Below are 24,809 nucleotides of genomic sequence, written 5' to 3'. Positions count from 1 at the left end.
TTGTGCAGGCAGCTAGACGGGTGAGTCAGGGAAACTGGAAGGGAACTAGCCCCTAGCGTCCTCCAGCCTCCTCCCAATAGGAATTCCTATGGTTTCTGTAGTAGGAAGGAGGAGGCCAAAAGTAGAAAGAGCATTCGTACTTTTGCCCTGTGGTAGCTGGCCCTGGGCAGTCTGCTGGTCACTCCCATTTGCCACCACCCACCTCATTCCTTTGCTTACCCAGTTGCAAAGCCATGAGTTCTCCAAAAGTCCAGGCCCACAAGAGTGACAATTCCAGGATCTCTTTGCCTCCTCTAGCCATCTCTTTTCCCTCCCAGTCATGGAAGCCCCACTTCTGGCTCCCCCCACTTAAGACCAGAGCTCTCATCTGGCCAGGGTAGAGAAGTCTAGGAGACTCCTGTTACCCATAAGTCTTCCTTCCCCATCACCCAGCCCCAGACCTACATCGCAGTGCTCGGCTTAGAGCCCATGGGCACCACTTATCAAACCATGGTTCTTGGGCAAGATAAGAAACATGACGGGAAGCCAGGCTTTTCAACTCCAGTCCCATGTTCTTTCCCTTATAAGAAGGGGTTCCAAGCCTTTTATTTAATTATTTATTTATTTACTTAATTTTAAGTACAAGACTGCTTTTTTCAAATAAAAGTTTATGTGGATAAACTCATGGGTGCCCTGGATAAAGTCACATGGAGGGTCAGTGGCGGGAACATACTCTCCAACCCAGATGCTCCCCATCCCCTGCACATGCCCTTCTTTGATAGACACAGTCTATGCACAGTCTGGAATGGCCTCACGGCCCTCCTGTGGTCTCTCACCTGTAAACTGGGATTTATGCCTATTGTGATAGTGAGGTGAGGCTCAAAATGAGATCAAGTTTGGAAAGAATGTCACATAGTATTTGCCCTTTCATCAAAAAGTTGTTCAAATTCATGAAAATGCTTTAAAACTTATTTTTAAATGTTTAAAACTATTTTTATATATTTTAAAAAGTTTTAAATGCTATATATACATATCACCCATTGAATTTTTTTTCACCCGTTGATTTTCATATTATTATACTTAGTCTCAAATCCAGAGGTCATCTCCAAAATGCTTCACTTCTTTCATAACACATTATAAGGCTTTATCATCCACTGATTTATCTCAATCTTCTTTATGGGTAGTTAAGTTTTTAGCCTCTCATCTCTTATGATAATGAACTGCCTAAATTTATTTCATTGTAGCATTTAAAAAGTTAAACAAGTCTTCCTTTTTTAAGTCCTTAGTGTTCCTATTTAAACTTTCAATCTCATGATTGTGTGTGTGCATTTCTTGACTTCTAAGCTAGACTTCTAGAGGGAATTAGCTATAATTAGTATCTGTTGAGCATTTCTCTGTGCCATACACTATTCTAAGTACCTTACATGGGTTAATTCACTTAACCCTCTAACAACCTTATTAAATAGTACTCTAAGGTACCTATTTTACAAAAAAAGAAATTGATGCACAAAGAAGTTAAGTAATATTGTGGGACAGGACTTTGAAGCCAGGCAGGCTAGTCCCAGAGTCCTCACTCTTAACTACTACCTCCAGAGCCTCTCTTTGAGTCCCTGTCAGAACCCTACATCTAACAAGCACATGGAAATACATTTTTGTTTCAGTTAAGGTCATTCCCTTTCCCTAGTCTTACCATCATTTTGTAACTAGGGAAATGAGGCCCAGATATATGACATAATTGCCTGGGTCAGGAATGGTTTCAGCTGCACGTAACAGCCCAAAAAGGCATTCCTTTTTTTCACCTAAGTAGAGTCCAGATGGAAGTGTTTCTGGACTGGATGCAGTGGCACAGTTTGCCATCAAGGATCTGAACTCTTCTTATCCTTCTGTCCTGACATCCTTAGCATATTGGCTTTTCGTACTCATGCTTGACACCTTGTGATTGCAACATGGCTGCTGTAGGTGGAGGCATCAACTACAGGTGTGGATGACTGGGTCAGAAAGAGAGGGCAGAACCAGACAACTCCTCCCATTCCTGCCTGTCTCTTCTTTTTTTTTTTTTTAATATTTTTATTGTAAACAAACATTCTTGACGTATAAGCATTCTTGACATGGTTACAATCAATGGCTCACAATATCATCATATAGTTGTGCACTTGTCACAATGATCATTTTTTTAAACATTTACATCTCTCCAGCAAAAGAAATAAAAAAGAAAAAACTCATACAAGCCATACCCCTTACTCCTCCCTCTCATTGACCACTAATATTTCCAGCTATTCAATTTATTTTAACCTTTGTTCCCCCTATTATTTGCTTATACTTATCCATATTTCTTACTCCTCTGTCCATACCATAGACAAAAGGAGTATCAGACACAAGGTTTTCACAATCACAATACAAAAACTATATCATTATACAATCATCTTCAAGAATCATGACTACTGGAACACGGCTCTACAGGTTCAGGTACTTCCCTCTAGCCTCTTCAATACACTATAAAATAAAAAGGGGATATCTATTTAATGCATAAGAATAACCTCCAGAATAATCTCTCGACTCAGTTTGAAATATCTCAGCCACTGACATTTTATTTTGTCTTCCTGTTTCTTTTAAGGAAAGCAGAAACTTTCTTAAAGCCCCTACCAGATCTCTGCTTTTTCCTCAATGGGCAGATTTGGATCACAAAGCAACTAGCTATGAAGGAAGTTGGGAGAATGAAATGTCTGGCTTTCCAGAATCTACAACTGGAAGAGACAAAGAAAATAAAGGTTGAGCTAATAGGGAAACCAACCAATACTATTTATCACAGTAACCTGTGAAAGGTCACACAATCAATAGAAAGAAAATCAGGATTAGAAACTGGACTATTTCCTCTACCTATAGTATGTAGAAGAGGATAGGATTTTATTCTCTAGGCTACAGTTTGGGGATTGAAGCCCTCTTTTCTTGGGTCTTCCCATCTCGATTTTTCAGCAGTGATTCACCAGCCACTTGCTCTCAGTCTGTTGTGTAAAAGGGACATAAGTATTTATTACAGAGTAAAGACTTTCAGAGGATAAACTATACCCAAGTAGGCCAGTAACATGGGTCCAGCATTGAATCCCACTCTAGTACAAGTTTTGATCCAGTTGAACAAATGGCTACTATCTGACAGTCATGGTACTGGGCTGTGCCGATGTTGCGATAAAGAAGGTACCATCTCTGTTTTTATGAGCTCACAGCCTGGTGGAAAACCAAGTGTGAAACATACCTGTGCCATTAGGGGGGCTGAGTGTCATGGGAGAGAAGTGAACAAGAAACAGTGGAGCACACAAAGAGAGAAGCCAACTCACCTGCAGTGCTTAGGGAAAACTTTCTTTACAATGAAGGAAATGTTGGAGCCAAGTCTGGAAGGATGAGTAGGTATTTGCCAAACAGAGGTGGAGAAGGGCATTCCACACCAAGAGAGAAGCACATGCAAAGTGTGGAGGTGTGAGCCAGTCGGGTTCACTCAAGGGTCACTTGACTCTGGGGTCGCACATGTATAATCACATAGCTACGAAGTGCTTACATGAGCACTCTCTCATGGGAGTTCCTTAATCTTCAACCTCTTACCCCTTCTGCCCAACCCTGCCAGTTTTTAAAACTCTATTGAATGGTCAACCCCTGAAGGTAAATTTCCAAACTGATATAAGCCTCCCTTCCCTGTGCTTCTATTATATCCCTATCATTTTCCTTATGATATTAGCAGTATCTGCATAGTTGTATTTCTCTTCCAATACACTATGTGACCCTGGAGGGAAAGGACAGCGTCTCATTCATCCCCACAGCCCAGTGTCTGTACCCAATAAGTAGTTGAGAAATGGGATGAATGAATAAACCCTGGACAGTGAGCACAGCAGATATTATACTCATACATAGATGAAGAAACTGAGGTTCAGAGTGGTAGGCCCAGGGTCACAAAGGAAATAAATGACAGAGTAGGACTCAAACCTAGTTCACCAAATCCCTGATTCAGTCCTTCTGTTCTACCATGTCCTGGTAATAGGGCCCATCATTTTGGGTTTATAGGTGCCATGAGTAGATTCCAGATGATCAGAATTCCTGGCCATTTCCCAGCATCTTAAATAGCTGCACCTTCTCCTAAGCTTCTAAGTTCCTTTTTCTCATATTCTCTAAACTTCTCCTCTCCTTTTCTTTATACTTAGCCCCTCAGAGTTCTTGCTACTCACTTTTTCCCCTCCCACATTCTAGAAAAACTTCTCCTGGATACTCTCCATTTTATAGCAAAACAACGTTTGTGATACCTTCCTGATAACCGAATGAAAACAGCTCTTCATCGTCTTCCCGACAAAGAGCTAAATTTCTACTTTCTGAAACTTTCTAATCTAAGAACTTTGGTGATGGTAGAGGGGTGGGAGATGCTTGTGAGAGCACTGGGTGGCTGTGACATTTTGCTTAAATGTTAGCTTCTCAGAAAAACCTTCCTAGACCAACTCTTTCTATAGGTCTCTCCCAGCCCTGTACCAGCATCCAGTTTTTATTTCCTTCACAGCACTTGCCATGATTTACAATTGTGTGTGTTTACTTGGGTTTTATCTGTCCACCCACAACCCCATAAGAGCAGGGATCACATCCATCCTGCTCATCTCTCTATCCTCAGATCACAGCACCGTGCCTGACACATAGTAGGTTCACAGGAAATACTTGTTGGCCAAAAGAGTGACTACATATAATGTGACTTTTGTTCTTAGCTAAAAAAAAAAAAAAAAAAAAGGTTGGGGGAGTAATCTCCAAATAATACCACTGCTTCTTTGTATTTATAGGACCTTTACTTTGCTTTTATAGATATTGTATTTTCTCCTTGGGTCTCCAAGGATCACTAGCTTGCAAGGAAGGAAAATGAGGCTCAGAAAGTCTTAGTAACTTGCCTGGAGTTAAGCTAATACAAGGAAAGTTGCTGAATGAATTTATGGAGGTGTGTAGTGAGCATATGGAGGTATGGAGGGAGCAGCCCCCCTTAGAGAACAGTACCTGGTGCCAGGCATTGTCATCCTATATTAGAATTTGTACAGATAGGCAAACTGAGGTACCGAGAGTCTAAGCAACTTGCTCAAGCAGAAGACATTGGCAAGTGCCACTATATGAATGCTATTTGAATGTTAAACTCCTCTATTTCTACTATATCATGTACAAAGAAATCTGAAGGCAAAGAATCCTATAAGTCCCCTGAGGATGACAGAAGGTGATACAATAAACACTTAGAGCAGCCCGCAGCGAAGAGGGACTCACTCTGTCACTGAAAAGGAATGTAAAGTGGCAGCATTTTAGAAGCCTTGGAAGCACTAGAAGTCTGTCAGGGTCCAGTACAGGCAACAGAAAGTATTGTGGGGATTTTAAGCAGAAAGAAACTTAGGCAGCAATTTAGATATTTAGAAAGTCATTGAGAGGACTGGAGGAGTGGGCTCTGGACTAGGCTTCCAAGAAAGCTCCTGGAACTCTGCAGAATTGACCTACCATATGGCCAGTGTCTCAATTCAAGATTGCTGTGTCACAGCGAGGCTTCAGAAAGCCAGAATCTGGAAGTTGTTGCCGCTTCAACTGCCTCTCAGCATCCTATAAATTGGAGAAGAGCCCTGGAGCACTCACCCAGACACAGTTTCCACATCCTCTCTCTGCCAGCCAAACGAAGGAGGATGATCTCCACCTCATCTCTGCTTTACAGATTTCAGCAAGTGCTTCCAACTAGCAGAATCTAGTTGGAATATAATTTAGCTTTATATTCAGAATCCTAGCTGCAAGGGAGTCTGGGAAATAAAGTTTTGGCATTTCATCCTCTGCAGTACAGAGAGACACACTGGGTGAGGATGGAAGAAGTTGAATGAGCATCAACCCCAAGAGGCACAAGGAAAACTTTTATGCTTCTCACAGCAGTGGAGCCGTGTATTAGGTTCTTAGGGCTGCCATATCAAATTACCACAGATGTGGTGTCTTAAAACAACAGTAGTGTATTGTTTCACAGTTCTGCAAGATATGCTCCCTTTAAACTTGTAGGAGAAAATCCTTCCTTGCCTTCTCCTGTCTTCCGGTGGATTTCCTGGCCATCCTTGATAGTCCTTGGCTTGTAGCTGCCACACTCCAGATCATGCCTCTGTCATCACGTGGCATTCCCCCCTCATGTGTCTTCAACTCTTTTCTCCTTCTCACAAGGATACCAGTCATACTGGATAAATGGCCCACTCAACTCCATTGTGATGTCATCTTCACTAATTCTATCAGCAAAGACCCTATTTCCATATCAGGTCACATTTGGGGGTCCAGAGGGTTAAGACTTCTACATATCATTTGGGGGGAACATAATCCAACTCACAACAGATAATAAGAGCCAGAGAAGCCAGAATTCTACCTGGCCACCACTCACCATGGGCCTTTCTGTACCTTCAATCCCACAGCTCCCTTGCAAGGAAAGAGCCTATTTAGAGAAATGACAAATTTGGAGAAAATACTTGTAAACTATGGCAAAGGACTAAAATAGTTCCTCTAAATCAATAAAAATGAATATCCCACTATGAAAATGGACAGTGGGTATAAGCAGGCAATTCCATAAAAATAAGAGCTCTGTCAACAAATAGGTGGAAAGATACGAAATTTCAATAATTATCAAAGAGTAAATGAAGGAAACCAGGAGACATTTTTTTCATAATCAAAAAGATGAGAAAAATTGGTTTACTGTTGCTGAGAGTAGGAGAAACTGGTTTTCTCATATCTTATTGTATTGAAAAGTTAAAATTAATACAACTTTTCTAGAGGAAAGTATAAATTTAAGTGTTCACATGCTTTGACCCTGTAAGTTCCCTACTAAAGGACTTTGGTAAGAAAAAGTCAGGGAAAGACAAATAGATAGTTATAGGGGACTACCTCAGGACTAAAAAACTGAAAAACTAACCAGCCACAAAATACGAGGCAGTGGATAAAAATATCTAGGTGCATATATTTTGTGAAATAGTAAGCGAAAAAATTAAAAAGTGGCATGTTCGTATACTTTCATTTGTTTAGAAATTTATGCATTTAGATGTATGTTTACATACCAAAAATATGGGAGGAAATACACTGAAATGTAAACATAATTTCTGGTTCTTAGGATCACTGGAGCCTTTTACTGTCGTCTTTATACTTTGCTGTGTTTGATGTTTTTTTCCCTTCAAATGAGCATGACACATTTACTAACCAGAAAAAAAATTGAAACTTTTTTTTTTCTTTGTGGGGGGAAAATTGGATTCTGTGAACTTCTTGGATACGGTTATAGTCCTTACCCATCCTTCAGAGGCTTCAGAAAAACAACCCTTTGGAGGCCCCTTAAAAGTAAGGGTATTTAGAACGAGGGACAGAGTTCGGGGCAAAGATGAATTATTAGAGTTGAGGAAAGAGGAGCAGCAAGAGGGGCCATGGGCTAATTTTAGCACCTCTGTTAGAGAGTTGTTCCAAGATTCGTATAATGTCCCCTCGCACATCCTCAGATCTATCTCTGGTGGCTGCAGGGCCGACCCAGGCACTAAGGGGCCTCAGATTGCAATAAAAAGCTTGAACTCTCTGCTGCTTTAAATAGAGGTGTTTGGTGTCCTTTTGAATGCCAAGTCTGGCTGTGCTGGGCCCTCAGTATTCACCCTGACTTCAGGCCAGCGATGAAGTTACTTGGATGCCCAGCTTTCCCTTCAGCTTCAGTGTCTATAAGGAAAACTCTTTGTCATCCCCCAAATTGGGCAATACCTTCTGCCCATTAAATCTTCCATGATTAAATCCTGAAGGCCTCTTCCCATTCCTTTTCCTCACTCTCTTTCTCCTCTACTCCTTCTTCAGGACACGAATATAGAACAGATTATTAAAAGTGACTTTATGAGTCCTTTATAGAATCATAGAAATTTATCTGCAACTGACCTTAAAGATCATAACATCAATAACAGTAGCTCTCTTTTATTTAGTGTCTACTAAATGCCAGTCACATTACACATGTATTGCTTTTCCAAGACAACCCCATGGAATGGGGATATCCTAAGACATAGGCAGATGCTTGAAAAAAGATGTACAAAAAATAGCAATAAGTACATGAAATGATGCTAAACATCATTCATGATCAGGATACTGCAAATAAAACTATCCTGAGATATCACTGCACACCCACTAGAATGGCTCATATTAAAAAAACTGAAAATACGAACTTTTGGCAAGGATGTAGAGCAGCTGTAAGTCATCCATGGCTGGATGTAAAATGAGACAACCATCTTGGAATACAGTTTGGCAGTTCCTTATAAAGTTAAATATATACATACTATGTGATCCAGCCATTCTCCTACTAGTCATTCTCTCCAAGATAAATTTAAACATGACCAATAAATAATTTGTACCAGAATCTTCATTGTAACTTTATGCTTACTAGTCCCAAACTGGAGACAACCCAAATGTCCATCACCTGGTGAATGGATAAACAAACTGTGGTGCATCCATACAATGGAATGCTTTTCAGTGATGAAAAGAAGCTGCTGATGCATATGTATTAGTTTTCTATGCTGAGTAATGAATTACCAAATACTCTCTGCAGGCAGCTCTGAGTGTTCATTGTGTCACCTTCAGCATCCTCAAATTTGTAGATTTCTTTGCATTCAGATCTCTTAGCAAATGATGTAGTAGAAACAGAGGAATTTGGCATCCAACCAGATTTTATATACTGGTACTAAATCGCTCTTTCTTAGAGCAAGTTGCTTAGACTCTCTGTGCCTCAGTTTGCTTATCTGTACAAATTTAGGGCCCCCATCAGACCTACTGAATCAGAAGCTCTGGGGGCAGAGCCCAGGTATCACACTATAAATAACCCTCCAGGTGTTTCTGATGCACACTAGAATTTAAGGACCACTGGTTTAGGATAAGCGCTTAGGAGATAGCACATCACACATATTCTATGTTTAAGTGCTTAGGTTCAGCCATCTGGTTTTACATGATCACTGCATGTTTAGCATGCCCCTTGGCTGGCATGAGTAAGTGAAGTCTCACCCAGCAAGGGAAAGAATAAATCCACATCCTGCTGAGACTTGGGGAAACATACCTAAGCATTTATTTATCATTACCGCCTTGCTTTCTTGACCACCAGGGCAGTAAATTATCCTGGGTTCAATTAGTGATCTCTGGCGTGTGCTTCAAAGTTAGTAAGCATCTACCATTCCCAGGCTGGCTGTTTGGTCTATGCACACCAAAACCAGCTGCATGATTCCTTCTTTCAATTTAGCTATTCCATAGTCTCAAACTCCTTCCTCTCTTCTTTAATGCCTTTCACGTAACAGATACTCAGTAAATTTGTCTCAAATGAGGAAGTGGCCAGAGTTCACCAAGCAGCTATCTTTTTTTTGCAAAGACCACTTAACAGTTCTCAGTCTTGGCTGTGCATTGCAATCACCTGAAGAGCTTTTTAAACGCCTCCTGCCCAGGCTGCCACCTCAGGCCAATTACATCAGACTATTGAGTGGCAGGGGAGACTCAATTTGACTACTTTTTAGAGCTCCCCAGGTAATGTCAAAGTGCAGCGAAGGTTGAGAGTCACTAAACTCAAATGAACAAACCAAAGTGCAAGGGGTTGATCTGGCAACTGCCAAACCAACAAAGAGTCACAGTGGGAAACACAGTGGATGAAACCCAGTTAGCTTCTTCGGAAGCTGCTTCTGGCCCCTACTTCTTTGATGGGTGAGCAAATTGAGCTGCAAGCAGCCAAGACCCTGTCCTAAAAAATTCCCGTCCCTTGTGGAAGGTGCACCAGGAAGCATTTATGCAGGAAATTCTGTTGATGATTCTAAAAATTAGTGCCATATGTTTCTGGACAGGGAGAGTCCGTCCACATTTACTCCCTCCACCCTCGTCAGCCTTTCTTACCATCACCAACTCAGTCCTCACCCATGAGTAGCTCGGTTCAGTTTAGCAATTTTATTGGGCATCTATGCAATAGGCCAAACCGTAGAAAAAAAAGTAAGAATCCAACATCACTCCATCCCTGGTGGAGTTCACACCCTAGAGGGGGAAACTAGAAATAAATCAGCAGCTGAAAGTGGTATGATAAGAGATCTGATAGAGGAGAGAAGTGAGAGCTTAGAGGAGGGGGCTTGAGGGGTCCAGAAAGCTTCCTCCAGGAAGTAACTTTACAAATATATAGTTTATCAGAGCAATTTAACAAATATAAATGTTTTCCCATGTTTACTTCAGATCATTAAAAAGAACAATTCTGAACTATTTCAAGCATAGGAAAAGCATAGAGAATAACATAAGGAACACCCTATTCCGAGGTGGTTAAAAGCTCCTTCTCTGGAGCTAGACTTCCTGGCTGCGCTGTGTGACCTTGGAAAGATTACTTAATCTCTCTGTGCCTTTGTTTCATTTAAAAAAGTATATAAACAAAGCACCTACCTCAAAGGGTTCCTGTTAGGATCAATTGAAGTAAAGCTCTTAAAAAGCCCAACGCCGAGCACAAGGTACTTGATGAACATGAACTACTGTGAACTATGGGCTCATGATGCGGCTGGTCAAATCTTAACATTTTGCTACTCTTTAAAGAAGTTTTTAATAAAGAGAAATATAATGTCATAGATACTTTGAAAGTCCCTTCTCTCCTCGCCTCCCAACTGAACAAAAGGAACAAGTTAGCCAGGCAGTCAGAGCAGGAAGGGCCGCTGCAGGCATAGGGACAGCCCACAGAGGACAGGGAGCCTGGCTTCTGAGGAAACCCTCAGAGGTGGCCAGAAGGGAAGGTGACCAACGAGCGTGGCCGGGGCACCCATGAGCCCACTTCCCGTCAAAGAAAATCCCATCCACTCTTCTGTCTTTTTCCCGGGAAACTTCAGGATCCCTTTTAATGGCTCCCTTCAAAAAAGAAGGAAAAAAAAAGATAAAAAGAAAGGAACCACATCCACTCTTGCCGTCCAATCTGGAAAATTCCATCCTGTGTGGGTGAGCTTTGAAAGAGGATAGGCAGAAAGGACCAGCAGGGAAGGGGCTTAGCCCCCCTTGAAATCATGCCACCCGAGGGCCCCGGAGGCAGGAAATTGGTGATTTACGGCGACAGCACGTCCAGGAAGTGTTTAGCATCTCTGGGCCCCACTGAGGAACTGGCTTAGGGGCTTCTTTTCTTGATCCACTCCACCCTCACCGAGGCAGGTATTCCACTCTGAGTGGGCCGACCGCGAGGCCGCTGGCCTGTTTGATGGTTGATCTGACAGAGGCACATCGGTGGCTCCTCAGGCCCTGGCATTTCTGGCACAGGCCTTGGGCACAAGTGTATCCTAACGCCAAGCCCTGGTTGGAAGTGAGCCTTCCCGTCACCCCCCAGCAGTACCATCATTTTTTATCTCAGAATGGGCTCCCCCCCATCCCTCCCCCCTTCTCTTTTCCAGCTGCCGAGGAACAGCTGCTGGGAGGCCCATCTCTCATCGGCTGCCTTATCTCCCTGATGAATAACGTTCCCTTCCCAGCGAGCGAGCAGAGCCGCTGGCAGGAGGCCCGCCCCAGGGCCCCGCAGGCTGCTGACAGCCCTGGAGCGCAGGCAGCTGTTGGAGAGCTGGATGCCCCGGCAGGCCCGCATGGGGGTGAGCCCAGGCCCCGCAGCTCAGCTGTCCAGCACATCTCAGCACCCTCAGGGTTCAGCCCTGTGCTGGGTGCTGAGGCAGCAGAGGCACTGTGGACATGGGTCCTGCCTTACAGGGGTAGGGACAGTTTATGGGAGATGTGACTACAGTCTTACTGTCTGGGGCCTTGGGCCACTCTGGACCTCGGTTTTCTCATCTGCACAATGGGCTAATACTGTCGGGGTATAGATGCTGTTGGTTCTCTGCGCAGCTCCTCTCTGCCAGTCGGTGCAGGTAACGGCTAGGCCTGTGGCCCTATCCAGAGAATTGGCTTTGGCTGATGGTAACTGAGGCAACTGAGGAGCTTAACTCCCTCTGCCACCGCTTGCCCTTCTATCAGAAGAGCTGGTAACTGACCGATACTGGAGCTGTAGAAGCCCAGCTCTCTTTCTTGAAGGTGGGACAACTCTGTGGTGTTATTTACACTCCAGCAGCCTCCAGTGGACCAGGCTAAGCCGAGACTGTGCATAAGACTTCATCTTGCTGGACTCCTTCCCCTTCCTTGTCCTGATTCCCCTGGCAACACTCCCACCATAAGTCACGTGCTTCTACACGGATTTTGTTTCTAGGGAACGCAGACTAAGAGAAATGCCTGCTTCACAAGAGTTTCATGGGCGGGTTCCATGAAATAAAGCTTTAGAAGATCCTGACCTAGGGCTCAGCACTCACAAGAACCCAATAGTTGGGAATCTTTGATTCATAATAAATTATTACATGACAATGTACTAGGGAAATTCAGATACGGCAGAGGGCTAATAATTGAAAGCCCTGGCTTGGAGTTCCAGAATTGGAGGAAGCCATTCCAGGAAGGGTCCTAGGAGATCGCCAAGCCCAATTCTGCTTTTACCAATGAGGAAACTGAGGCCCAGAGAGCAGAAGTGACCCACTCGCAGACTTACAGCAAATCAGGGGCAGAGCTGGGACTGGTCGAGATCTTGCCTTTTCCCACCTCTCTGTGTGCTATTTGGTATCTTCTGATCCTTTTCTTCCCTGTCATTTGTTTAAGCGTTGGCTTTAGATGGGCCGGGACCTTGAGATGTGAAGCCAGAGCACTTTCCATTTCCATGCGGCCCTCCTGAGCGCCCACTATGTGGTTTATAGCTACTAGGCCCTCTCAGAAGGACTCACAAAAGTACGCACCAATCCATAATGACTCAGGAGCTCGACTTTTTCCAAGTGTGTATGTGTGTGTGTGTGTATGCATGTGTACGTACTTAACTTTAAACATCCCAAGCAGTGACTGTTACCATCCCATCCTGTGGGGGACAATTTCAGTGACTATGATCCTTGCAAGGCAAGTTGGAACAGATAAGGGACAAAGATATTCCCAACTCACTTTCTTTCCTTATTAAACGCATAGGATCATTCTTCATTTCCACCAGTCACTGCACTCTCTGACATCTTTAGGAAATACATATCTTTCATTTTCCCCCCAGTATGCGCAAAGTTACATAATAAGATGAGGGATATGTGGACTGGGGGTTAAGACCTAAGGGTCTGTGGACATGTCCTGGGCATGAGGCAATGGGAGAAAAAATCAGAGCAGGCACAGGGAGCCAGAAATATTGAGGCAAATCCCAGAACTTTTGGAGGGAAGATCCAGTGGCTTTGGTGACCCTTATATAGTGGGGGTGATTTGAGGGGTGATCCTGGGTCCCTGGGAATTTGGTGGTCCCTTGAACAGAAGCCAAGAGATCCATTCTAGGAGAGGCACAGTGACCTTGAGGGAATGAGGAGATCGTCAGGTTGGTGGAATGTGTGGCAGCACGGTGGTTGCACATGTCAGCTTTGATGTTCAATATACCTGACCTCAAGTCTCAGGTCACCTTGATCACACTGTACTTAACCTTTCCATGCCTCTGTTTTTTGAAAAAGACAAGCTTGTTAATATTATCCCTCTTATAGGATCAGTATGAGGATCAACAATAATACATTTAAAAGCCAAAAATATAATGTCTGGCGCAGAGAACCGCTCTGTCAATAGTCATTTTCTTTCCTTGCTGTGAAGATGGGTAGGGGTGAGGGATAAAGCCCCTGAAATAGAGGTGACTCCACGGGGCTAAGAAACAAATACTGAACTTTGGATGATATCCCCAGTAGGGGAAAAGGCAGCAAGGTGAAGGGGCTGGCAGGAAGCACTTGGGAAAGAGGGGAGGGTGCCTCCAAGGCAGGGGGAAAAGGCTTTGGGAAGAAGGGTGCTCAAGCTACAGAGATGGCTCTGAAGGGGAGAAAAGCAACTCTAGAGCAGGGATTCTCATCCCCAGAGGCTCATTCCTCAGGGGACATTTGGCGACATCTAAAGACATTTTGGTTGTCAAAACAACAGAGGGTGGGGGTGGGGGGCAGTGCCCCTGGCATAGAGATCAAGGGTGCCGCTGCCATCCTGCAGGGCACAGGACAGCCCCCACAACAAAAAATTTCTGTCCAAACATGTCGACAATGCTAAGACTGAGAAACTGCTGTAGAGCCAGCAGCCCTCAGGATTTGACTCCTGGGTCCACCACCAGCAGCTGTGTGATCTTGGCTGGTTCCTAATTGCCCTGGACCTCAGTTTCCTTATCTGCAAAATGGAGATAATAATGGCTGCTTCATAGGATTGTTGTCAGGTTTAAATGAGTTAAAATGCGTGGACAGCTTGGAATGGAGCCTCATCATACATCAGCTATTATTAGAAACCCGGGAAAAGTGAAGACACAGCAGAGGCCATTTGATCTGGGGTTCTGGCATCTAGGGGAGCCCTCAGCACAGTCTCTTTGGGGTGAAGAAGGTGGCTGGAAGCTAGTTGCAGAGAACTGTGGAGATGGGTACACAGGAATTGGGGCCAACAGGCCTGGCAGTGGAAGGAGGTAAGGAAATAGCTGGTTCCGGCAGCAAGGCCAAGCAGAAGGGACTCGTTTCCCTTCCCCCTACCCCCAAGCTAAATCTTTTGTTACTAGCCAAACCATTTTATAGCAAAAGTGGGAAGTGTCAAGAAAATAAAATCACCTACAACCTCACCACTACAATAAGTAGCTGTTTTCCATCTCCCCTCCCTAGGCCCATCATTTTTTTAAAACATTTTTTGTTGTGAGATACAACATATACACAAAAAAATAATACATTTCAATGTACATTTTAACAAGTAGTTATAGAACCGATATCAAAGTTTGGTCTGAGTTACAATTACATAATTTCAGGTTTTTCCTTCTAGCTACTCCAAGACACTGGAGACTGAAAAGAAATATCAATATAATAATTCAGTAGTCATACTCATTTGTTAAGTCATCACTGCTCTGTTGTTACTCCACCTTCTCCTCTGATCCTTCTCCCAATCTTTAGAGCTACCTTGGCTATGCCCTTTCTAACTTTTTTCATGTTGAAAAGGAGTATCAGCAATATGAGATAAGGGGATGGAACAGGTTGATGTTCTGGAGAGGCTAGCCCCACTGGGTTTCAGGGCTTGTCTGTCCTAGCAACCCACATGGAGGTTGTAGGTTTCTGAAAAGTAAACTTAGTGTGTGCAAATTCTGTAGGATCTCAGATAGAACCCTGGGTGTTCTTTAGGGTTAGCAGAAATGATGTTGATTGGGGTTTGGCAAACCGTGTAGGCCCATCATTTTTACAGTGTATTAGTCATAATGTAGGTGCCTTTGTCTATTGCTCTCTGTCAGGAGAAATTGCACCATAAGCATTTTCCATGATATTACATCATTGTTACATTTATCATTTTTTCCAAAATGAAAATAACCCCTTTGTTTTTTTCTGATTGTAAAAACACCCTGTGCTCGTTTTTTTGTCCTGTTTTGTTTTAAAATGAAGATAGCGCCAAACAGCCTGAAGAAGAATGCAGCAACCCCCATTTCCCTTCTCACCCTGCAGAAATAAGTGAGTGTGCCTTTGGGTGAACACCCTTGCCAACAAATCTCTGTGCGTTTATTGATTTGTGATGAATTCGTTCTTTTATGTAAACATGAACATGACTTAACTGTCCGTTTGTTTGCAGCCTGACAGTGAAGCTTTTCTTACTCTTATGGGGTAAATTATGTTGGGAATTGAAGAGTAAGGCTGTGGGTGTTTACAGGCGAGAAAGACCTGGAAGCCGTTGGAAAGAGGACATAACGGGCCGTGTGGGATCCCCAAGACGTGGGAGAGGAGGACGGAGCTAAGATAGAGCAGCGACGACTCCTTCTCTGGGGTGGAAGACAGGAAGAGACCAGGATAAAGAGACTGAGATTCTGAGGAGGAGACAGGAGACCAGGAAACCCACTTCCTCCAGCAACTCATGCCTGCGTTTTATTAACTCTCCTAATGGTTTACAAAGAGAACCCTCGGCATTCCTCCGAGAGCCGGGTCCCCTTCCCACCGTCATCACAGTCCTGCAGCCGGCCCTCAAGCCTCACTTGAGCATCCTGTTAACCTCTCTTTGCCAGATTCTTGGTTGGCTGCCACCTAATTTCTTTTTGGCCTGGACTCACTTCTGGCGGTCCTCGGGCCAGTGGAAAGCATCGCTAATTCCCGAAGTCCTTCCATATGTCCCACTCCAACCCCTCCTTCTGCAAAGTGTGAGCATGTCCTCTGGTTCCATCCTCACAAGAGGATGGTGGTGCCTGAGCCTTCAGGAACATGGAGACCGTTGGCTGTCTCGATCCCTTTTTCCCTCTTCCTTTTATGGGCTGGTTTGCCCAGTTCCCTTGATCTCTTTCCCGATCCCCCAGATTTGTTGCCTGGCGTTGAGTTTCCAGAGATGAGTGTGGGGGCAAAAGATTATGGGGAGTATGGAGACAGTGAGGAGAAAACCTGAAGTCTCTCTGCTGGGAGACATGAAAGTCAGAAAGTCGGGCCTGCTGAGGCACGGCTGGGATTGGATCTGGATGTGATAAATCCACATATGACCAAAATCAGTATGATTATCTCCCTGTGTCAGCCTGGCTCTCCCATAATTCCTAATCAAGGAACAGTTATGAAATAGCAGTCAGGTGGTCAAGAATAATGAGATTTCTCCTCATTATCATGGGTCTCAGGCAGAGCCCAGCCAAGGTCTGCCCTGCATATTTGAGGGAATTATAACGCTTCTTAGACGGTTGCAAGTCACTCAGTCTCTGCCCCCTGCCTCGATGCTGCCTGCAGCACCCAGTAATCCCCCAGAAATGCACCACCTGTCCCACCTTTTTATTTAATTAGATGTTGTCCTTGATTTCCTCTTGAGGGCCAACAGCCACTTCTGAGAAAGACTTCGGATAAGAAACCCAAACAATATAGCTCATATTAAGTCTGAGGTCAAAATAACAAGAAAACCCAGGTAAAGCCTCCAGCTAGGATGTGCTGAATTGTGTGGGATGGAAGGAGAATTTCTTGCTCAAGCAGGAAAGACACAAGGCTTTGGCCCAGTGGGACTGTGGAGACAGAAGGGATTCATGAGGTTATTGGAATTTTCTTACTCAGTCTCTGCTCTTGCTACCATTTGATAAATAACTTATACTCCAGCCATGTAACCAGTTGTAGACTTTGCTACTCTCCCCATTATCCTCTGAGCAGTATTGTCAGAAAGTGAAAGACCCAATTCAAACTAGCTTAAGCCAAAAAGGGAACTTAACAGCTCATTTCTGGGATCAGGCTCTGTGGAATTCAGAGGCTCAGATGATATTGATAAGGCTTTGTTTCTCTCCTTATTTCTATTTGCAGCTGGTGCTTCTATCCAGTTGGGATTCCTTTATATAGTAAGACAGCGGTCTCCATCAGCCCCAACTTCTATCGTTTTAGCTTAGCTAGCCACTGCGCTCTCCAGTGCTCATAATCCAAATCCCTAAGAAGGATGGGCCCATTTTACATCTCTTTGGGCCAATTTCTAGCCAGGGAAATAAGATTCTCTAACTGGGGAGAATTTTATCATGGGTTCTGTTCCCCCTTCCCCCGAAAATAGTCCACTGATCAGATTTAAAAAATAATAACCAGCATAGCCCATTTTGCCCCCGCCAAGAGGGTCCATCTTGGTGTAACTGCCATTACCTCTACCTGGAATGCCTTCAAAACCCTGCCCAGACGACAAATTCCTGCTTTTCTTTCAAAACCCAACCTGGTCCATGTTCGCCCCTATCCACCCTCAGAGAGGGTTAAAAACTTCTTGGTGATGCTAACATGCTTCCAGGAACATAGAACTTCTTACCCTGCAAGACAGTCCCATAGTTTTTTGGGACCAATGCTAGCTTCTGGTACTTTGGCGATCAGTCCTAATTCTCCTTTCTAGGACCACAAGTAAGAAGTCTTATCCCCTTCCCAGGGTCCACTCCATTCAAACTTGTTCATTTATTCATTCCCTTATACTTGCCTGCATTCATTAACTCAATCATTCAATTAAAAACATGGTAAAGGACTATTCAAAACAAGCAGAAAGGTCCCCATCCTCATAGAGCTAACATCTTTAGGGAGAGAGACAGACAACAAGCAACTAAACAAATACACAGGAGAAATAAAATTGTGGTCAGAGCTGAGAAGAAAATAAAACAGTGCAACGCAATGGGTGGGGCAAATTTCAATAGGGTCGACGGAAAAGGTGCTCTGGGCTGGAGAGGGAGTAAAGAGAGTGAGTCACACGCACATTTTGGAGGAAGAGCGTCTGGGCAGAGGAGTTAGAGGAATGCTGGTCAGTGTGACTGGAGCAGAGGTGAGGGAAGAGGAGAAAGGTAGAAGTGACGGTGGAGAGGTAAGACAGTGGCCACCCCATGCGAGATCTTGTAGCCATGGGAAGGCGCTTAGAATCCATTGTCAGACAGTAGAAGCCTGTAGAGGGTTTTAAGCAGGTGAGTGACAGAGAGTTTTGAAAGAGCGCTGTGAATATGCGAGTCTTAAAGGAGATTTCCAAATGCTTACAGACAGAGAGGCGATGACTTTTCTATGAAAGGATCAGGAAGACTTTGTGAGTCACCGCTCCTTGCTTGGCACTGAGACATGCCGCCTCCCAAAGCGAGTTGAGGTCCTGGAGGGCAGTGCTGTGATTGCTGGGGCCAGGCGTGGAGCCTCCGAGACGGGCCGTGGACGTGTCTCTTGGGAGCTGGCCTTGGGGGGGCCCCTCTTTTTCTAGTCAGATTGTTTTTTCCCTGGCTGTAGTCCCCTTATGAGTTCTCCACAAACAACAAAAAACTAGGAGGCCAACCGGCATGAGCCCTTTAATTATCTCCTCATGGAGCAGGGAGACATATCCCTCATCAGACACCAATGCACCACCCCTCTTGGCTGTGACCAGAACCCCACTGCCAGGAGGATGGGTGTTTCCTCATTAAGAACCCAGCCCCAGAGGATCCTGAGCATCAAAGCAGGGAGGGAAATCAAAAGAGAAACACAAATATTTGTCCATGAGTAAATTGAAAATGAGTTAATGTTTTTTTTTAAGCACACACCACAAGAAAAATCAAAAGTAAGCAAGCGACTGATAAAAGCATTACCATAAATACGATGGATGAAAGGACTGCTCATATAAATAAGGAAACAGATCCATTTTTTAAAATAGGGAGAGATGGGAGCAGACTTCTACAGAAAACGAAATACAAATCGTTAATGAAGAGTTCAAGGTCACTGGAATCACAGAAATGCTAAAACTGTAGTGTGATACAGGGTAGCTTTTGAGGGGAGGGGAGGGCAACTTATCAAATGGAACAATATCTTTTTTAAAAATGCAGCACTGGCAATGCTGTAGTGCAATGGACACTCATACACAGCTGCTGGCATGTAAATAAGCACTGCCTTTCTGGATGAGTGTCCTGCCGGGTATGCTGAGTCCCTTAAAAAGAAGCTCATAACTTCCACTTCTTGGTATCTTTATCTTAAGGAGTTAGTTAAAAATCAAGGCACTGATTTGTGTGCAAAGATGCATAAATCCAAATACTGGAAATAGCCTGTTGAGCAATAGTAGATTGGTTGAATTAATCATGGTATATCCATTCATTGAACTATTATGTAGCCTTCAGAAATTATGTTTTTGCAGATATTTGAATGGTTAAGGAAATGCTTACAATATAATATTGCTTAAAAACATCAAAAATCATGTCAGAATAGAAAATGAATTATGAATATGAAAGCATATTATATATATACATTAAAATAGGTAACCGGATCATGGGGTACATATAAGGAAAAACAGAAAAGCTAATAGGGATTTTATCTGAATTGTAGAATTGTGGTAATTTTGTTTGCTTCTTTATGTTTTCCGTGTGCTTTCTTTTTATGACATGAACATGTACTACTTTTAAAATTAGATAAAAGTAGAAAGTGATTATATTTTAAATTAGGGCTCTATTATTATCATTGGATTCCTGTCAGAGACATACATGCCCCGCTACCTTCTCTCTTTTTGTATCTGTTGCTGAAACCAGCAGGCAACGTGGAGCACAGACAGCAATGGATGGAAAGAGAGAGGAGAGACCTGGGGGCAAGCTCCAGCTCTGCCATGGTTTTTCTGGATTACCTGGGATACACCCCTACCTTTTTTTTTTTTTTTTACATGGGCAGGCACCGGGAATCGAACCCGGGTCCTCGGGCATGGCAGGCAAGCACTCTTACCTGCTGAGCCACCGTGGCCCGCCCCACCCCTACCTTTTTATGGACCTCAATTTTCCCATCTGTAAAATACACTGCATGGACAGATTCATTTCTAGGATATAGGCATACTGTTCCCAAGATTCTAACCCTAATCCTAGCCACAGTTGTGATGTGATTGTCTCCACAAACCTACTGTCAGGTATATACCTGACAGTATATATCATCCCAGTGGTGTTGCTTGAGCTTCCCAAGACAGGCCGTGACATACATCATGGTAGCCCACGTGGGATGAGTTGCAACTAATCCTAGGAGACTGGCGTTTCCTTTGGGGATGAGGGGGCAAATTTCACGTACATTACTCCTTCCTTCGAGACATATTTATTCCACCCTGGATCTCACGGCGCCAGGCAGGGCCATGTGCAAGGAGGTCCAAGCTCAGCATGATTTGGGAAATGTCTACATCTGGAGCACATTTTTGTTTCTGCCTTCAGTGGGAGCAAATCCTTTCCCTTTGAAAGCAATTTTAATTTATATATGAACTATTTTACAGAAACACAATTTATTTGAAGTGAGTTTCTGATTCTGTAAGAACCAAATGGATCAATCATATAATTTTAGGTGAAACGCTCACGCCTACTATGGGACTGATTCTCTCATGCGGAATCGGGAAAAAGTTTGAATCCTGTCAGTGGCAAGAAAAGATTTGCAGTGTGTGAATCTGTACATGTGATGGAGTGTAAAGCATATGGATTTGGAGCCAGATGGTCTGAGTTCCAATGTGACTCTCCAGCTTCCCAGCTTTGTGATTTGGGAAAGTCCGTAATTTCTCTGAACTGCAGTGTCCCCATTCATAACATGGGGTAAGGGTCCCGAACTCACCAGGTTTGTTTATGACCGTTAATCAGGATTGTATCTCCAGAAGGGCTTTGCAAAGAGCTTGGCATGCTCAGTGTACTCTTGATGCTTTCCAGAACTTGCTTCTTGAAAGGGGTGGATCACACTGGAAATATTCAGGAGGGAAGCCCGTGGTGGAGAATTCAGGCCATGTAGCGCCGCAGACCTGGCCTTGCCGCTTCTCTGCAGCATGGCATTGAACAAGTGACTTAATCTTTCTGAGCCTTGGTGCTCTCTTTTGGAAACTGGACTTGAGGGTTGCATAATCAACTGCTGCGGGCAGCTGTGAGAGTTAAATAAGATAATGCCTGCATTAGGTATAGTACACAATACCCTCAGGAAAACCTCAGTAAACCCTCTGAGTTATCTGATAAATTTCTTTATTGCAAATAAAATTCATGTTCAATGTGGAAGAGCTAGAAAATAGCCCGCAGAAAACAAACAAGAAGATGGAAGGCGTTTTCAGTCCTTTTACTTTGGAACTGAGTAGCTGTATGTTTGCCTCTGGCCTCCTCCTCCGCATCTCCCCATGCTGAACCCAGTGCTCCCCCCAGGCCGTGGCCACAGCGGGTCCTGCTGAACCAGCAGTGTGTGCCGGCTGAGCCGTGCCCCTCCCGTACACCAGGGCAGTAACGCTGCTGTCGCCCCTCTCCCAACAGATCCTTCAAGCCAGACTTCCTCCTGGTGCGCCAGCATGCCCACAGCATGGCCCTGGGAGAAGACTATCGCAGCCTGGTCATCGGCCTCCAGTACGGAGGGCTGCCCGCCGTCAACTCCCTCTACTCCGTCTACAACTTCTGCAGCAAGCCCTGGGTGGTAGGTGACGCTCCAGGCTGACCGGTAGGGACCTGGAAGGCAGCGGGTGGCCTCTTGGACCTAAGATGGGCCCCTTCCCCCGCACGGCAGCCTCAGCCGAGAAGAGACATGTTAAGCAACTGTATAAACAATTTGATCCCACACTTCTTTTTTTTTTCTTTTTAAAAAGTTTCTTTTGTTGAAATAAAATTCACATGAAGTTCACCATTTTAACCATTTCAAAGTGTACAAATCAGTAGTTTTTAGTATGTTCATGATACTGTGCAAGCATCTAATTGCAGAACATTTTTTTCATGGCCCCAAATGGATACCCTGGACCTATTAGTCGTCCATCCCCCCTCCCCCCAGCCCTGGCCACCACTTGTCTATTTCCTGTCTCTGTGTGTTAGCCTATGCTGGACATTTCACATAAATGGAATCATATGATATGTGGCTTTTAGTGCCTGGCTTATTTCATTCAGCATAATGTTTTTGAAGTTCCTCCACGTTGTATCAGCACTTCGGTCCTCTTGATGGCTGAATAATATTCCATTGTAAGAATGTACTACATTGTGTTTATCCTTTCATTTCTTGATGGTTGCTTGGCTTGCTTCTGCCTTGTGGCTATTGTGCTAATACTTCTTTGAACAGTTATGTGCAAGGTTTTCCGTGGGCATATGTTTTCGGTTCTCTTGAGTCTATACCTATAAGTGGGTTGCTGGCTCATATGGTAATTCTGTTTCATTTTTGAGCAACCAAACTGTTTTCCACATCAGCCGTGCAATTTTACATTCCCACTAACAATGCATGAGGATTCCAATTTCTTCAAATCCTCCTCAACGCTTTTTATTTTCCCTTATTTTTTATTATAAGGATGTATATATAACCTAAAATTTCCTTTTAACCACATTCAAATGTATAATTCGGTGTTCTTAATTACATTCACAGTGTCATGCCACCATCACTGCCATCCATTACTAAAGCTTTTCCATCACCCAAAACAGAAATTTTGTACCAATTAAGCATTAACTTCCCATTCCCTACCTCTATCCCTATATTCTACCTATATTCTAGTTTCTAGCTCTATAGATTTGCTTATTCTAATTATTTCATATCAGTGAGTTCACAAAATATTTGCCCTTTTGTATCTGGTTTATTTTACGTAACAACCTGTCTTTAGGGTTCATCCATGGTATCACATGCATCAGAAAATCATTCCTTTATATGGCTGAATAATATTTAATTGTGTATAAATACCATATTTTGCTTGTTTTTTCATCTGTTGATAGATACTTGGGTTGCTTCTATCTTTTATCAATTGTGAATAATGCCATCGTGAACACTGATGTGCAAATATTTGTCCAAGTCCCTGCTCTCAATATCTTGAAGAGGGATTACTTAGTCATATAGCAACTCTATACTTAGCTTTCTGAAGAACCGCAAACTGTTTTCCACAGTGGCTGCACTGTTTTATGTTCCCACTAACAATGAACAAGTGTTCCTTCTCCACATCCTCTCCAGTGCTTGTTATTCTCTGTTTTCTTAATAGTAGTCATTCTAATGGGTGTGAAATGGTATCCCATTGTGGTTTTGATTTGCATTTCCCTAATAGCTAATGATGTTGAGCATCCTTTCATGTGCTTTCTGCCTGTTTTTATATTTTCTTCAGAGAAATGACTATTCAAGTCTTTTACATATTTTTTAATTGGGTTGTTTGTCCTTTTGTTGTTGAATTGTAGGATTTCCTTATGTATTCTGGATATTAAATTCATATCAGATAAGTGGTTTCCAAATATTTTCTCACATTCTGTAGGTTGTCTTTATACTTCCTTGATAAAGTCATTTGATGTAAAGAAGTTTTTCATTTTGATGAAATCCCATTTATCTAATTATTCTTTTGTTGTTCATGCTTTAGGTATAAAGTCTAAGAAACCACTGCCTAATGCAAGGTCCTAAAGATATTTCCCTATGTTTTCTTCTAGGAATTTTCTAGTTTTGTTTCTTATATTTAGGTCTTCGATCCATTTTGAATTGGTATGTTTATATGAGATAGGGATCCCCCTTCATTGTATTGCATATGAAGAACCAGTTTTTACAGCACTATTTGTTGAGGAAACTATTCTTTCCCAGTTGAGGTGACTTGGCCAGACCCCACTCTTGTAATCATCACCTAGCAAATATTACATAATAATAATAGCAAATATTATATAATAACATATTATAATTATGTTATATTAATAGTAGTAGTGCATGGGCAATGTTCTTATCAGCATTTCATCATTATCATGGCTATCAATGCCAGGCACATTTATAGAACACTTATTATGTACCAGGCAAACACGTTGCTATCTTGTGAGATGGGCAGCATCACCTCATTTTACAGATTTTAGGAAGCTTAGCTTCAGAGAGGTTCAAGGGTCACATAGCCAGTGAATGGTGAAACTAGAATTGAGGTAGTCTTTCTCCAATCCCCAAAGCTTGATTTCTCCTCCTTTTATTTATTAATTTCATTCATTCAATTGATTTGAGTCTCCATTCAAACATTACCTTTAAGAGAGGTTTTGCCTAAAATAGTGCTCCCCATCCTCCCCAAATATTCTCCAATCCCTTACCCTGTTTAATTCCCCCAATGCTTATCTCCACCTCGAGTTATGTATTTAAACATTTATTTGTTTATTATCTGTCTCCCCTGCCAGAAGTAATTCAAGCATGCAATAAATATTTACTGAGCACCTACTATGTGCCAGGCACTGTTCTAGGTCGTAGGCATATAACAGTGAACAAAACAGACCGAAATACCTGACCCCACAGATTTTACATTCTGGGGGGCAGGTACACATGAGATCCTTTTATAGAAATATGCCAAATATTTACTATCTCATATGATGACATTATATAATAATATAATATATAATATAATAATATAAATAGGTCATATTTTCCAAGGGGAATAACAAAGCAGGGAAGGGGATAGGAAATGCAAAGTTTGGGGGG

General features: G+C 43.1%; 1 protein-coding gene across 1 annotated transcript in view; it reads left to right on the top strand.

Moving 5' to 3' along the window:
• SYN3 (synapsin III) overlaps positions 1-24,809 on the top strand; it is a 437,285-nt gene that overhangs the window by 88,732 nt on the left and 323,744 nt on the right. The window contains exon 4 of the mRNA XM_077168643.1: positions 21,680-21,836. Within this exon, the coding sequence (XP_077024758.1) occupies positions 21,680-21,836 (157 nt within the window). The remainder of the gene's footprint in view (positions 1-21,679; positions 21,837-24,809) is intronic.

The sequence above is a fragment of the Tamandua tetradactyla genome, chromosome 7 (genome assembly GCF_023851605.1).
Source record: "Tamandua tetradactyla isolate mTamTet1 chromosome 7, mTamTet1.pri, whole genome shotgun sequence".
NCBI classification, from domain to species: Eukaryota; Metazoa; Chordata; class Mammalia; order Pilosa; family Myrmecophagidae; genus Tamandua; species Tamandua tetradactyla.
This window is presented reverse-complemented; position numbering and strand designations above follow the sequence as displayed.